At 38.2% G+C, this 16,718-nt stretch overlaps 1 protein-coding gene across 1 annotated transcript in view; it reads right to left on the bottom strand.

Annotated features, from left to right (window-relative positions):
• The window catches only part of LOC114652791 (uncharacterized), a 57,921-nt gene extending 48,363 nt beyond the window's left edge, over nucleotides 1–9,558 (bottom strand). The window contains exons 1-3 of the mRNA XM_051928546.1: nucleotides 9,170–9,558; nucleotides 8,602–8,827; nucleotides 7,081–7,487 (exon numbers count right to left, since the gene is read on the bottom strand). Of these exons, the coding sequence (XP_051784506.1) occupies nucleotides 7,081–7,487; nucleotides 8,602–8,735 (541 nt within the window). The 5' untranslated portion in view covers nucleotides 8,736–8,827; nucleotides 9,170–9,558. The remainder of the gene's footprint in view (nucleotides 1–7,080; nucleotides 7,488–8,601; nucleotides 8,828–9,169) is intronic.
• Between the last annotated feature and the right edge of the window lie 7,160 nt (nucleotides 9,559–16,718).

Genomic DNA, 16,718 nt, shown 5'->3' with positions numbered 1-16,718 from the left:
AGCAAGTTCAACCTGAATTTGAATGCCTTCCTAAAAGGCAAGTTGAAAAGACAGCAATATGAAAATAAGGCCAATGTATTAATTCTCAAATTGGCACAGCATATTAAAGACAGACGTGTCAAAGTTAAAAATAAACAATTGAACCAGCTATAAACTTTGAATGCATTGCTGAAAACTGATTTAATTGAAAGAATACATTTTGAATGGGCACACATTAAAACTTGTGTTAAAACCCTGCAAATACTATCTTCATTTGCTCATCAGTTGTTCATCACCACCAATGACTTGATAGATTATACTCTACACAAGTGATTTTCAGCTGATGTGCTGTGGAAATAGCAGTGTAGTGCCCCTGGGCCCTGACCTGAGAAAGTCATGCTCCTCAGGTGGTAGAGACTTGTTTGAGGAGGACAGGAGAAGATGACATTAAAACAGTTCAGTTGTCGCCATTTTGCATACACAGCACTTAAGTGTGCACTTTAACAACCAGGAGACATGTTGGAGGTTCATCGGCCAGGGTGCATGTTCGCCAGCAACTCTCACACAGCTGAGGGACAGTGGGCATACAAGCTGCCTCTGACCCTGGGTCAGTAGAGTGAGGTAGAGTGAGCCTGTATGCTGCATGAGAGCAGGAAAAAAGGGTGAAGTAGGAAAATGCATCCAAAGTGTTCACTAAGTGCTGTGTCTGCAAATGGCAATCTCCAAGTTGCTTTTTTTGGCACTCCCTGTCCCGCCCCTTCAGACAGTTTAGCATGTCGAAGAGACGTGATCCTTTTCTGTTTGGTAGAATCGTGGTGTGCCAAGGAAATTTTTTGTGTTACAAAATTTATGCCACCACAGAATAAATGTTGGAAAACACTGCTCTACCTACACCTTTGCTCCTGGCATGCTAAAAAAAGATCTCTGTAGCTGCTGTTTCACTTAAAAACTGACACTGCGCATTACTGAGAAGATACTGCAAACTGGAATAATGGGTATGGATAATCATTACACTTCTGTTTCATTGAATTTTGTCGTTATATTAGGGCAGTCAGCACTGCAAGCTACCTGGCTGACTGCCTAGTTAAATACAGAGGTACTAGAGAATTATTTTGGTTTTTGTGTCACTCAAAGATAACTTATTTAGCACTTACATGACATGACATTGATTCAATCCTCTTTCAGAAACATGAAATGGAAAAAAGAGCATAATTTTTTACTATCACAACTTCTCTCTATTATAGGATTGCCATAAACTCCTCCTCTCCACCCCATTTCCTCCTACTCTCCTGCACCTATGTCAGTATGCATAAATCAAGAAAATAAATGTATTGCTTATGAACTACGTAATATGAAATGTTAAACCTTTGAATGAAAATTTAATTTCATAAAATATTTAAAAGTAGTACTGTATATAAATACATTGGGGTTCATCAGGTGTATGCAGTTTAGCTTCCCCTTGCAGGGATCGAACCTTGGACGTCAGTGCCAGAGGCAAAGCCTCAGACATTGAGCCAAGGTGGCTGGTTCGCGCACACACACACACACACACACACACACACACACACACACACATTACAGATATCTTTAGTGTGATGCAGAAAAATTCTCAAAATTGCACAGCAACCCATTACTGTAATTACCAAGAGTACATTACTTTATCATCCAAGAAAAGTATAACAAAGCATATAACAGTTGTAGTATTTTTCAAATATACTCAGAGAGATAGAAGTATGCTTGAATATATTTTATCAATGTAAATATTACTTAAAACAAAACAAGCTCACAAAATTTCACATTCCATCTGCTGTATGAAAAAAGAGAACATCCTATGGAATACAGCAGAGGATTAAAGATTCACATCCAAGTTGATTATACTGCATTGCCTAAAAATATCGTTTACAATCATATGCCATCATGGATTTTCACCCATCCCCCCACTTTATGATAGTAGGTTCTCTTTAAACAATAAAGTTCTAATTTCCTTTATATAAAAAGGAAAATTTTTAAAATGTTACAGCAATGTATACTTTATTCCTACAGAGTATTTATTACCTTAATACTTAACAACTATATCTGCCTTCCAACTGAAGGACCTAATTTGAAATACTTCTAAATACCTCGGTTTTATTTTTCAAAAGTTATACCCTCCTAAATTTAAATACAACTAAAATAACTTTCTATTAAACATAAACTATTTTAGTCTCCTTTAAATTATGTGCTATAAAGTTTGTAATCTTAATGCAGGAAATTTTTAAAAACCATATATAAAATATATGCATAAGGGAAAAATTTCAACACTTGTTGATTGACTGAAATTTCAATATTCGTTAATAAAATAACTAATGAGAACAGAAAAACAACAACAAAAACAGGAAAGCAATAACAAATATGAAAATAAATAACAGTTATCCTGCAGTCCATTTGTACCCTGTGTGAACCACTTAATGCCTTTGGCATAAATAACCAGAGGGCCTTCAAATCTGCAGTTGTGGGATATTACCTCACTCCTGCAAAAAAAAAAAGCTGATGATGTTGCTAGCAGTGTCTCTAGATATTATAATCCAGGTCATCCCAAAGGTGTTCTTTGATGTTAAAGTCAGGTCAAGGCAATATCTGTACACCAGCATTTCTCTGAACAGTTGTGAATGTAGTATCTGTGTGTGGCCTAGTATCACCCTGCTATCGAGATATGCAGAAGGTCTTAGCTGAAGGCAAGGCCTCTGAAAAGTAGTATTGCCCTAAAGCAAACCGCACAGAGCCTGCCTTTAATTGTCCTGCCATTAATGCAACAGCAGTATAGGTGGCAGATCTGAAATTTCTTTGTGGTAGACTAGACTGTCTCAATCCCAACTAAATGTAGCCTTTGAATTAACGCCTTTTAAAAGCTGATATTATAATGTAGTTACATTTGCATGTCATTGGGTAAATGGGCAACTAACTAGCTTGTGTGTGATTTGCAGTGCCTCACTATATAAGCTAAACTGTTGATCTGAAGGCTAAAACAAATGACAACTTTTTTGTTAAAGCACACATTTCTTGTTCAAGACAATGCTGGAACTCTATTTTGTATGTGGAGGAAAAGAAAAAAAGATCACTTTTTGGCTTTTACATGAAATAGGACAGTTATAACAGTCAATGTATATATCTATATATGGTAATATAACTATTTTTTCCTCTCTCCTAGTTACCATGCAAATTATTTAGTGGAAATAAAACTGCATAAGGTGGAGCAGTGGGTAGTGCTGCTGCCTCGCAGTTAGGAGACCCGGGTTTGCTTCCCAGGTCCTCCCTGTGTCTGCGTGGGTTTCCTCCGGGTACTCCGGTTTTCTCCCACAGTCCAAAGACATGCAGGTTAGCTGTACTGGCGATTCTACATTGTCCCTAGTGTGTGCCTGGTGTGTTGGTGTGTGTGTGTGTGTGTGCACACCCTGCGGTGGGCTGGCACCCTGCCCGGGGTTTGTTTCCTGCCTTGTGCCCTGTGTTAACTGAGATTGGCTCCAGCAGACCCCCGTGACCCTGTAATTAGGATATAGCGGGTTGGATAATGGATGGATGGAAAACTGCATTTCCAGATTTAAATGACCTTCATAAGATGGATGACTACCATAGTGAACTGCCAATGTTTTTCCATTATACTTTAATTATATGAAACTTTTAAAAGTACTCTAATTGTAAGAGGTGATGCATCTCAAACTGGTAATTTATTACAGATGAGAGCTGAAAAAATTAAAGCCATTTCATTAACTAAATAATAATTTCAAATATTTATTCATTCCCTGAAGCTTACTATGTGATAGTTTCTGATTCATGTTAACATTAGCTCAAATTCTGATGGACTTTTCCTAATGGGTTAAAGTAGGATATTCTGTGTGGTGCTATCTCTAGGGAGGCTATAATAACATTGTAATGGAAAATGATATTACCCTGTAGATGCTCATACATTTCCTGCCAACCGAATGTCTATTGATCTGTTTACATTCATGTCCATATGTCCTCAATGTTAAAAAGCAGTGGCTCCAAGATTCTTTGGACCATACCCTTTCCTGTATTTGTTGCCTGTATAATTTTTCATGACTGAGTGTATCAGCAGCAAAACTCACACCTTAGGTTTACAATGATTTTGCTAAAACTGAAGTCTATTAACAATAGAAGCAAATAAAAGTATTTAAAAAAACACAAAGATATCTATGTAGCTTATTAAGACAGAAAAACACACCTCTTGTTGAAAAACGGATAATGCCGCTTTAGTTCTTTGACCACGGATATTGTTTTTCCACATTTTAAACCTTAAGTAATTTGGCAATGCCATTTTTGTTAAATATACTGTATATGTTTTCCCTATGTTGTAGATGGTTTACTCCAGGAAAGGCATGCAATCATATGGGCTTCCAGAAATAACCTGCTTTGGTGTCCATATCTGGACGTGAAACTAGCTAGATGTACTGTATCTAACCCATAACTAAGAATGAGTTGTACTTTTGAAAATGGATGAATAACTTTCTAATGACTTTAATCCTGTCTACAACAGGAAAGAATATTTAAAAAAATCATATTTTCTATGCAGAATATTACAATATAAAAAGAATGTAACTTACTTGCACAAAATTGTTGGGTTATACAAATAAAATTGGCACTCTTGGTTGCTTCACAACTAATTACACCCTGCAGGGAACAGAAGCTTTCCGTCTATTGTGAACTGATGTTGCCACTTTAGTCTTGTGTTATCCTACCTGTCCTTTGAAGAAAACTAAATTACTAATCTCCAGAAAGGCAAGGTTATAGTGAAAAGATGTGCTCCTTACAGTATGGTTGTTAATATATATTATTTATTACTAAAAAGTAGTCTAACATATATTCTTAATAATTATTTAAATTTAGTACAGCACATTTGACCAAATGTACTGTAAATTCTATATTTTATGATATAGTAGTACAAACCTGAGGAATCAAACTCAAGGGCACTGTAAAAGGGCATGATGGATTTAGGTTTTTACTATAAGGGATTACTTACTAGAAGCAAATTCTTCGCTTTTAATTAAATATTTTATTCAATTTAATACTTCAATTTTGAAACAGTCGAATATTTAAACTATTCTAGAGTTTCATTTACTGAGAACTTCGTGAACGTTTTTTTTTTTTTTAAGACTATAGCACACGAGTACTTCTCCGACTTCTTCCTTATCTTTGCTCTAACATCTATTAGCAGGGACGATATTATTAACACACACAGGAGAAAGTTAGCTGCTCAACCCCTTGCCATTAGAGTTTCACTGTTAACTGGCAGCTGGGTTAAAAAAGAATCAGTTAAGACAATGAGTGCTGCTGCTGCTCAACAGTTAAAACAAATAGGGGTGCTGTATCTAACCAACTGGATTAACTAAATATTAGCAACAACAAGTTGCATTAGCAGCAAAAGTCAACTGTCAATTAAGAAATTTGCAGGGAGGAAACCTGTAGTCATTGTTGTGACAAGAACTGGTCTGTTACCTCTCTTTTAAATGTATGTTACCAACTTTCTGCAGTAAGAAGCCTTCACCAATAAATTTTGATTGCATAGAATGCCCATAGTGATGAAAGAAGGACAACCAGTAAATAGATTTGCCAGATTTTTTGAGAGACTATGCATTTACTTTATTTTCCTGTCATGCACTGTACAATCTGTACATTTGCCCTTCATTACTGTAAGGAATATGCATCACTTACAATCACAACATGTCATTTGCTCAATTGTAATTTATGCAACACTCTTAACCAGGATATTTTCAATAACAATAAATAAAATTTCATTTGCAGGCATGTGCTTCGTTGAGTATGGTACAGTTGCAAGATGGTTAGCATTATTATCTCACAGAACCATGAGTTTCATTCTATTCTCAATCAAGTCTTTTTTATGTGTATACTGAGCATATTCCTCTAGTGTCTGTGTGTGTTATACAAGTTGTCTTATACATCCCAGTGATTTACATATTAGGTTTAAACTGGAATTCTCCAGTCTCCCAGGATAACTGACCAGGTATACATGCAAGTGAACAAGCATGTCCTCCGGTGGACCAACCATATCCTTTATGGGGTTTTTGTTTGCCTTGCACCCATTGCTACCAGGATAGGCTATACATGTATGTAATGGAAAAGTGGGATTGTAAAAAGATTTATTTTCTTCCCTGAGTCTTCCATCCATCCATCCATTTTCCAACCCGCTGAATCCGAACACAGGGTCACAGGGGTCTGCTGGAGCCAATCCCAGCCAACACAGGGCACAAGGCAGGAATCAATCCCGGGCAGGGTGCCAACCCACTGCAGCTTCCCAGAGTCTTTCACCTTGGATTCCATCCATGTTATACTGACTAGCAGAAAGAACAGTTGTAATAATAATAATAATACATTTATATAGCGTCTTTCCTATGCTTAAGGCGCTTCACAGAGTCTCATATGTACAATCCATATTAAACAAATAAAAAGCTACACATAAAAATATACCAAGGTTTATGTATTATATACATACATAAACATACAAACTCAAAAGAAGAATTTTAAAATGTCAATATAACTGCCTGCACCAATGGACAGCACACTTTTTCAATAGTATTTTAATCAACCACAGGAAAAAGTTATGAAACATTCAAAAATGGTCAAAAAACAAAAATCCTAGAATATTTGCACAACATTTTAATGAGAAGAGCAACATTCAATCTCACCTGAAATCTTAAAGCACTTAGAAAACATAACTGGAATAACACTGAGACTTAAGTATATTTAGAATTTTTTTTTTGTTCTTTTATTTCACCTTATACAATTTCTTGTATTAGGAATTTGTTAGTTTTTGCATACCCCTTGGGGTCAGAGCGCAGGGTCAGCCATTGTACAGCGCCCCTGGAGCAATTGAAGGTTAAGGACCTTTCTGAAGGGCCCAGCAGAGTAGGATCTCTTTTTTGGCAGTGACAGGGATTCAAACCGGCAACCTTCTGGATACCAGCGCAGATCCTTAGCCTCAGAGCCACCACTCCACCCTTTAAATTAAACTACAAAAAATGACAATGATGGAAATAAACTATTGGAACAGCTTACAAGAGTAACCACATAGTCATAACTTCAACTTACCTTTAAAGGCTGCCCAGTGTAGTGCATTGTCACCTTCATTGTCACAACTGTATAACTGAGCTCCCTTTCCAATTAGATAGCAGCAAAGATCAGTATGTCCATATTGGGAAGCTAGTATCAATGGAGTACACCCCCTTTTATCTGTCACATCAAGGGATACCCCAGCCTCATGCAACAAATCCACAACAGAAATGTGCCCATTCACTGCTGCCCAGTGGATGGGTCTTTGCAAATATTCAGAATTACTTTGGCGATTCACATCAACGTTACAGTTTATGAAGTACTTGATGAGTTCAACAGACCCAGTGAGGGCTGCCCAATGAACTGGAGTGTGTCCTTTGTCATCAAACAGTCTCAAAACTGTGGTTCCCTGAGCTTCAACTATTTTCCAACATGCTTTGATATTCCTAAGTGCAATAAACCAAAAACAAAGTTAGCAAACTGATTTGAACGTTTAGTAGGGTGTTAGTAAAATATATAAAAAATTAAGCATAACAGAAGATTAAACCAGTAAATGTCATACTTTAAACACAGAACTGCATCCTGCAATAATCAACTTTTTAGTGTAACAACCTATCACTAGTTCCCAAACTCATTGATTTAAAACCCTTTGAATTTGACTTTGACACTGAACAGCAGTTTATCATTTTCTTTTTTGTATTGTACATACAATTCACCAAGAGTTATACAGTAGATGCAAGATATCAATTACTGAATCAATGAAAAAAGTGAATTTCTCAACTACTAAAAATAAATAAGAAACGTAATTGCTAAAGTTGATTTTGTTTTTAAATAATGTAGAAAATGTTAATTTAAATTTCACCATAGATAAAACATAATGTTAAGTCCCAAAAATTAAAAATCGATCTACTCATTTAGCTGCACCAAGTATCAAACTGCTAATAAAAGATGGTATTAGATTTTCATATGCACGTATATAGAATTCAAATAATAAACACTGCTACACTCAAGAATCTTAGATAAATTAGAAACAACTGATAAAGCAAAAATCATTACAGAAATGTTGAAGTAAATGTTATGGAACTGAACTTAAAGCAGTGAAAAGAGTCTTCCAACAATTAATCTTTAACACAATTAAAAAGAAACGGATACATTTTGATATATTCCTTAATCGTGCTGCGAAATTACTTAAACTGATAAATTGTCTCGGTGTTAGAATATACTTAGACTGGATCACAATATCCATAACGTTTACTTCCGATAAAATAAACGCTCGTTTTCTTTTTCTTCTGTTTCAGCTGTATTGTTACTGATTATTATTTTCATTCATTTTTTGCATTACTTACTAATTATAGTTAACTCCTTGAGAATGTGGTTAAGTTTATGCCACAAATGGGTAATTAAACATTAATAGAGGTTAAATAGGATACAACTACTTAAAACCCATTCAGAAAACCTATTAATACTTAAACATGCAAGTTTAAACAGGGGCTTTTTAACACTGCATACCGTTTGTGAGCAGGGCTTACTCCTAAACAACGCAGAAATCCTTAAACTTACCCAGTTTTCGCAGCCTGGAATATGTCCACTTCATTCTCCACTTCAGATGGCGCTTGTGACATGTGTCCTTTTTCACTAAACTCCTTGTGTTGACCTGCTGTATTAAAAGCAGGGGGCTGGGGTGCAGGGACCATCCTGTATTCTTTTTAATACACTCGCACCTGCACGACGTTAATCTGTGCACCGCCTTTTGTTTGTCCAGGTTTCATTAGCAACGCCCGTCCTTCTAAAAAAAAAAAAGCGCAAAGTTTTAACCAAAAATTGCAGCGCAGGAACAAATTATAAAATGAATAAATACGTAATATAATACAAAAATAGATCTGACGATGAAACACCAGTCGCCCGTAAATAAATTATGATCTGTAAACCAAAACTTGCGCAAATACTTAATAACTGAAAGACGAAAAAAAGCTTAAATTAAACATGACTTTTCGCTTGACAGATATTTGTACCTAAACTCTGTCAGTAGTATTTTCAAAGTGACAACTCAACGCTAATAGCTATCATGTAATAGGTTACAATAATACTGCCGAACTTGGGATAACACCGCATCTATATAAAACTATACCTTTCAAACCGCAGCTGTCATTTACCAGTTTCAGAGAACGCGGCGCTCGAGACACATCCCGCGGGAGTGCGGACGTCCTTACGCATGCAACGTGCACACGCCTGCTGCTGCAACTTCTTGCAATCGCTGCTGAAGTCAGAAAAGAATCTTGCCGATGGTTATTCACCGGTGTCTCACCTACCTACTGCCTTCAGGAGGTCATATACACAGCTCTTTCTGCTGGCCAGAATAATATTCTACCTCTACAGTATGTATTACGTGGACATAACATGTACTATATGTTGCTGACGCTCCCGGTTCGCCACCACCCACCATCAGAACCTCCGTGTATTTTTCTCGTAATGGTGCATTCTTTATGGAGTTTGAACGTTTCCAGACGTTTTCTAAGAACGTGAAATTACTTTTATAGTCAAACAGTATAATGTTTTAATTAGCTACTCTAAACTGGGTCATCTTGTGTTTTGTGTAGGCACTGCTGTGGATAATCCTTCAGTACAGGGGTCGAATTCAGAGAATGCCATGAGTTGTGACAGAAGGACGTGTGCAACCTTGCCCCCGTATACCACATATTTGACTGGATTTCATTTTATTGTAATCTTAGTTATGATTGTATAGTAATGCTTACATAACGTTCCGTAAGCTGAGTGGCTCAGTTGTGCAGTGATTGGAGCTACTGCTTCATAGCTCAAGGAAACCGGGTTCAAATCTCAGCCCCTTCACTTTCTGTTTGGAATTCTCTTTATCATCCTGGTGACCTTGTGACTCTTTTGTCTTTAAATATAACAGCTACTTTTTGGTCCATTATTGTTTAATTAGCAGTGTAGATAGATTGAATTTTATTTGACACCAGGGAGAAATCTGGCTTTTTACAGAAGCTCTTTGTATATATGTTTATCTATCTAATGTATTTACATACCCTATGGTGTGAACACACACCAGAAAGGCTAAAAAGGAATACAATGAAAAAGAGAAAAATCCTGACTTGGCAGATACAGTCCCAGTGAAGCATTATACAGGAATATTGCTGTTGATCTAAAGGAGCCCCAGTAGCGTTTCCTGATGCACATCTGCTGAATAATATGTTTGCTGAAAGTACTCCGTGTTTGTATTTCAGAGAGATGATATGCACCATTGTTTATAATGGCACTCAGTTTGGTTTTAATTCTCTCCTTTGCTACTACCACCAGGGGATCCAGAATACATCCCATAACTGAGTCTGCTCTTTTAATTTGTTTTTTTGATGTGATGGGCCTCTGTTGAATTGATGTTACCAGCCCAGCACATCACAACATAGACATTTCCACTGCCCATTACAGAACTGTAGAAGATGTGAAGGAAGTCATTGCCCACATTAAAGGAGCACAGTCATTAAAGGAGCACAAAAATAGCCCTGCATTTCCTATATAGTTCCTCTGTGTTATGAGAGTAGTCCAACCTATAACTGATGTGGACCCCCAATTACTTGTATGAGTGCACCACCTCTACAGTACAGCCACTCCATGAATAGTGACTGGACATGCCATTTGGAGTGGCAGTAGTCAATAACCAGTTCCTTGCTTTTGCTGATGTTACGTTGCAAACAATACTTTCTACACCAAGAATTAAAGTTCTCCACCTGATTCCTGTATTCTGTCTCTTCCCCTTTATCAATGTAACCCACAAGTGCCTAATCATCTATGAATTTCATGAAAGTGATATAACCTGGTGTTCTATTTATATTCGGAGGTATACAGAGTGAAGGGAAAAGATGTCAGGACTGTTCATTTGTTGTTCTCCAGTGTTGTTCACATCTCTATCAAAAACACAGTCCTTGAGTCTCACAAACTGCAGTGTGCCCGATAGATAGTCCATTATCCAGGACAACATAGGCTCATCCACCAGCATATCTCTGAATTTGCCCATTAACAGAGATGAGAGGATGACATTGAAGGCACTGGAGTAATTGAAAAACATAATCCTCTCATTGCTGCCAGCTTTGTCCAACTGAGAATAAGCCTTGTGGAGCAGACAGATAATGGAATCCTCTAGTTTGGTACTTTGGTTTAATTGAGATGGTATATTGCTGACTTTAAATCGGCCTGGTGTGAGTGAGTTTTCTCTCATGATAGACATTACTCCATCCAGGTTTAGTGCCGGCCCTGCATCTGGTCCTGTCAGAATAAACTCTGTCCCACCATGACCCTGAAATGGATTAAGAAGGTTTAACAATGGATGGACTATAATACATTTCACACAGTATTACAATTAAATGCATACACCTGTTTTTTGCTTCCGTGAGTTTACACAAAGTAATAAGTGTACATTTCAATATTCCAGTAAGTAAGGTTCACGAGAAGTGTTTAAAAAATCCACAGCACTGGCATATAAGCAGTGAGGTGCTCTAGGTTTATGTAGGCTAAAAATTAAGTAAGAATATTTCTGTGTTTAATATATGAAAACCAGCAAAGGTATTCCAGCTAAAAGGTTTTAACTGTGTAGTGGCTAAGGACTGAGCTGAAGTACCAATCCCAGTCATACCTAAAGGGGCACTTAATTATCTTTGTTACTAGACTGCATTGTGGCACTGACTTGTTTCTGGGTCTGATGAGTCACCCAGTTACACTGCAAGCTTTCTGACCTGTAGGTAAGTGTACTCCTGTGTCTCCTGGAGCTAAAGAAAATTTTCTTTTCAACTACTATATTTATCATTATCACTTAGCTAGGATTTTATCAGTTATCCACTATTCTGATAAATATTTACTGTGATTCCTAGGCCCATATTGTTGATTTCCACTGCTTGCAAATTTATATTTATGTATATAGTATTCCTTGAATTGGGTGTGTTTTATTTAAGTCACTAGTGTTGAGAATATTGATCAAATTCAGCTTGGTGTGTTTTGGGTTTTTGATCTTAAAGTTTCATTTTAATGGGACATTGAACCCTGCACCTGGCTACCAGGTAAAAGGAGAAATGTTATTTAAGTAATACAGTAAGTTCTGAGTAAGGTGGCATAACAGAATGAGCTTTCTCACAATATTCTATATATGGCTAAATTTCAAAAACTTAATTTTAAATACTGTATGTTCAAAATTTGAAAACCTTTAGCTTAAGAAATAAATGTAAATTTCATAATGCATAAACACCACAAGATAACACTGTGGTAAATATGGTAATAAGCTTTTTTTTTTTTTACTTTTTCATTCTTCTCAATGAAATTAATTAAAAAAAGATTGCAGTACATAAAAAACTGGACGTTATAGACACAGTTAGCACGAATAAGTAAATAAACTGAACTGTCATTTAACAAGCTATGTGTAACAGGAAAAACCTGTTTAAAATAGGATGGAACAAAACTTGCACAATCATTCCGAAGCAACCCATTGTCCTTGGCAATTGATATTGTAACTTCTAACCATGGTTACATTGCTGTATACATACTGAAGTTGGTCTCCACATGAAGTGAACATGCTCCTTGATACATTCAAATACCTTATAGTGGACAAAGAGAAGATATAAGGTTTCATCATTATAACTGAGTTATACAGTATGTTACATGATATTATACTGAAAGGTAAACCTTAACTGGGCCTGTTGATTCTGGAATAGCAGCATAATGATCACTTTAAATATCAGTTGAATCATTTATTTATCACACAGGTTACTGTGCAAACCTACTTCTCACATTTTATAATCTGTTTTTTAAAGGAGCCAACATGCAAAAAGGTATCATGAAAATATCCAGTGTCCCAAAAGTCATTGTTACTGTTCTTACAGACTCCATTTAATTACATTTTTGTTATTAAACTACTATTCTGTATAATACATTTTTGTTTCTACCACATATATATATATATATATATATATATATATATATATATATATATATATTGTCACGCATGGGTCACAGATTTGCACAGAGACACAGGAGGTTGTAGAAAAGAAAAGGAACTTTATTCAAAACACTGCAAACAAACATTTGTCTCTTTTCAAAAGTTTAAACGTGCTCCTCCATGACAATTCAGAGATGACAGTTTGAGAGAGGGATAAGGAGAAGCAAGACATTAGTTTAACAACTGAGAGAAGCCTGTGCAGGCTTTTTGAGAAGGCGGAGCACCGCTCGAGAGGTAGATTACGCGAGAGGTAGATTACACGACAGAGCTGGCCAGAAGGGAAAGGAGAAATGTGAAGGTAGTCTATGTTTCCTAGGGGTTTTCCCAGGGGCGTCTGTATCTTTTGGGGGTACGATTAGCTTCGCAGCTCACCATATATACACGAAGGGGGACCCAAAAATAACCAGAATTTTGTTGTTGTTAGATTATTTATTTATTTCCGGTTATTTTTGGGTCCCCCCTCGTGTATATATAATATATATATATATATATATATATATATATATATATATATATATATGATGGCGGGCGGGACGCCCAGAGTGTGGAAGGACCGGGGGCAGCCCCCCTGGTTTCTAACAGGGCCACAGGTCATGAACATGGGAGCTCAATCCTGTTGGAACCCATGGCCACCACCAGGGGCGCATGGACCTTTCCAGGGCCTTATTTGGCCACACTTCCGCCATTCCCGGAAGTGTGGCTAGAAGAAGCTCATTAGGCACCTGGAATCCTTCCAGGTGTCCTATAAAAAGGGGCCAGTCCCACAGTTCAGAGGCCAGAGTTGAAAGGAAGGAGTGGACAAAGCCTGAGGAAGAGTTGAGGTCAAAAGGACTGGCGGCAAGGAAGGGAATGGTGGTGTTGGTGGTTTGTGCACTTTTATTATAAATAAACCGGGTGTTGTGTGTGGAACCTGTGTCCTGCCTGACTGTGTCCGGGTTAGGGTGGCATCACTATATGTATATATATATATGCTGTCATCAGAGTATAGCATCAAACAATCAGCAACAGACTTCATGAGGGTAGCCTGAGGGCCCGACTTCTTCTAGTGGGCCCGGTGCTCACTGCCTGGCACTGTGAAGCTCAATTGGTGTTTGCCATAGAATACCAGAATTGGTAGGTCCACCACTGGCGCCCTGTGCTTTTCACAGATGAGAGCAGATTCACCCTGAGCACATGTGAAAGACGTGAAAGGGTCTGGAGAAGCCGTGGAGAATATTATGCTGCCTGTAACGTCATTCAGCATGACTGGTTTGGTGGTGGGTCAAAGATGGTCTAGGGAGGCATATCCATCGAGGGACGCATAGACCTCTACAGGCTAGACAATGGCACCTTGACTGCCATTAGGTATCGGGATGAAATCCCTGGACCCATTGTTAGACCCTATGCTGGTGTAGTGGGTCCAGTGTTCCTCCTGGTGCACAACAATGCACTGCCTCATGTGGCGAGAGTATACAGGCAGTTCCTGGAGGATGAAGGAATTGATATCATTTACTGGCCCCCACACTCGCCTGACCTAAATCCAATAGAACACCTCTGGGACATTATGTTTCGGTCCATCCGACGCTGCCAGGTTGCACCTCAGACTGTCCAGGTGCTCAGTGATGCCCTGGTCCAGATCTGGGAGGAGATCCCCCAGGACACCATCCGTCGTCTCATCAGGAGCATGCAAACACATGGGGGCCATACAAACTACTGAGCACGATTTTGAGTTGCTGCAATGAAATTTCGGCAAAATAGACTAGCCTGATGCATCATTTTTTCACTTTGATTTTCACGGTGTCTTGGAATTCAGCCCTCAGTAGGTTGATAATTTTCATTTCCATCAAATGATGTGGCATCCTTTCGTTCCTAACACATTACCATATCAGTATACAGTAGATCTCCAGCATGAATTTTTTTGAGCAGTTTATATACTATACATATATAACTCCCAAGCCTATGGTGGTGTAACATTCGAATTTAGTGACCATGTTATCCATCCATTATCCAACCCACTATATCCGAACTACAGGTCACGGGGGTCTGCTGGAGCCAATCCCAGCCAACATAGGGCACAAGGCAGGAAATAAACCCTGGGCAGGCCGCCAGCCCACCATAGGGCGCGCACACACTCACACACACACACCAAGCACGCTCTAGGGACAATTTAGAATCGCCAATGCACCTAACCTGCATGTCTTTGGACTGTGAGAGGAAACTGGAGAACCCGGAGGAAACCCATGCAGACACGGGGAGAACATGCAAACTCCACGCAGGGAGGACCTGGGAAGTGAACCTGGGTCTCCTAACTGCGAGGCAGCAGCGCTACCCACTGCGCCTCCATGCCACCCTGACCATGTTATACCATCTAAAATTAAATGTGTGATAATGAGGTGTCCTATCGGTCATAGGACAAGGCAGACATCTATGTATTTGCATATTATTATATATTATCAACACAGTGGTGCTGTACTGGAGGGACCAGAGCAGACTGTACTTGCTAAGGAGACACAGTCTTTTGATGTGTGCAACAAACTGCTGGAAATGTTCTACCATAGTAGCCAGTGTGGTTTTCTACACTGCAGTCTCCTGGGGAAGGAACCTGAGCTCAAAAGTTGCACAATCCCTGACCAAACTTACCAGGAGAGCCTGCTCCATCACAGGGTGAACCCAGGACACACTGAAAAAGAGGATGATGGCAAAATTGGATGCCATCATGAAAAATCCCCTTTAGGTGGTGCTCTCTTATTAGAGTGCTTTTAGTCACAGGCTCCACCAAGGTGTGCTAAGAAGCGCCTCTGGAGGTCTTTTCTGCCCACTGCCATCAGGCAATTCAATGCTTCAACCTGATGTACTGTAAGTTTATTATTATCTGTTTAATTATGTACTTATCGATTTATTGATTGATTGATCTGCTGTATTATCTGTACCTTGTTTTTGTGTTGTTGTTGAATTTCCACATGGGATCAATAAAGTTTATCTAAAATAATCTAATCTGATGTAATAGTACCAAATTAGCTCCCCCAAGGCTGTTGATACTATAATCATAAAACAAAAATGTAACCAATGTCTGAAGTTACTTATAAAAATACCATTACAAGAAAGCTGTTAAATGATATGGCTTGCCATTTTTGAGCAACGCAAATTGCCATACCTGTCCAGTGCCATTTACTGTATATACCTGTCATGTACTTTACATATGATGCTCAGTCTGTGCCTTCCTGGGCATTTGAGTGTATTTGGCATGCAAACATAGTTAAGATTATTTCTGGTGCAAGCTGTACTAAGGCAATATGTAGAAACCCTGTTAGTCTATGCCAGTCAGATCTGCCATTTGTGCTATTTGAAAGGATGCATATGGTACAGCATATTGAGTAGTGATATGCAAAACAGCCAAGTTTCATCTTTAGATTTGCAAACTTGATGATAAAATTCTTTTGGAATGCAATTACCTAATTGTGAAACAAAATAGTTACTAAAAATTGTCATAATAACTAAATAATGAACTAGAAGGAAAAAAAATTCCTCCCAGCAGAAATCACAGGAAAGCTGTGCAAGAGAGTAAAAGCCAAATGTGCAATGCACAAAGGAGCTGCCATTGCCTGATATTCCAAAGGGTAAAACTCTGTCAAACCCCAAAACTGCAAAGTGCCATGATACTAGGAGCCCCAAGCACTTCCAATAATACCCACAAGAGGGG

The sequence above is a fragment of the Erpetoichthys calabaricus genome, chromosome 5 (assembly GCF_900747795.2).
Source record: "Erpetoichthys calabaricus chromosome 5, fErpCal1.3, whole genome shotgun sequence".
Taxonomy (NCBI): Eukaryota; Metazoa; Chordata; class Cladistia; order Polypteriformes; family Polypteridae; genus Erpetoichthys; species Erpetoichthys calabaricus.
This window is presented reverse-complemented; position numbering and strand designations above follow the sequence as displayed.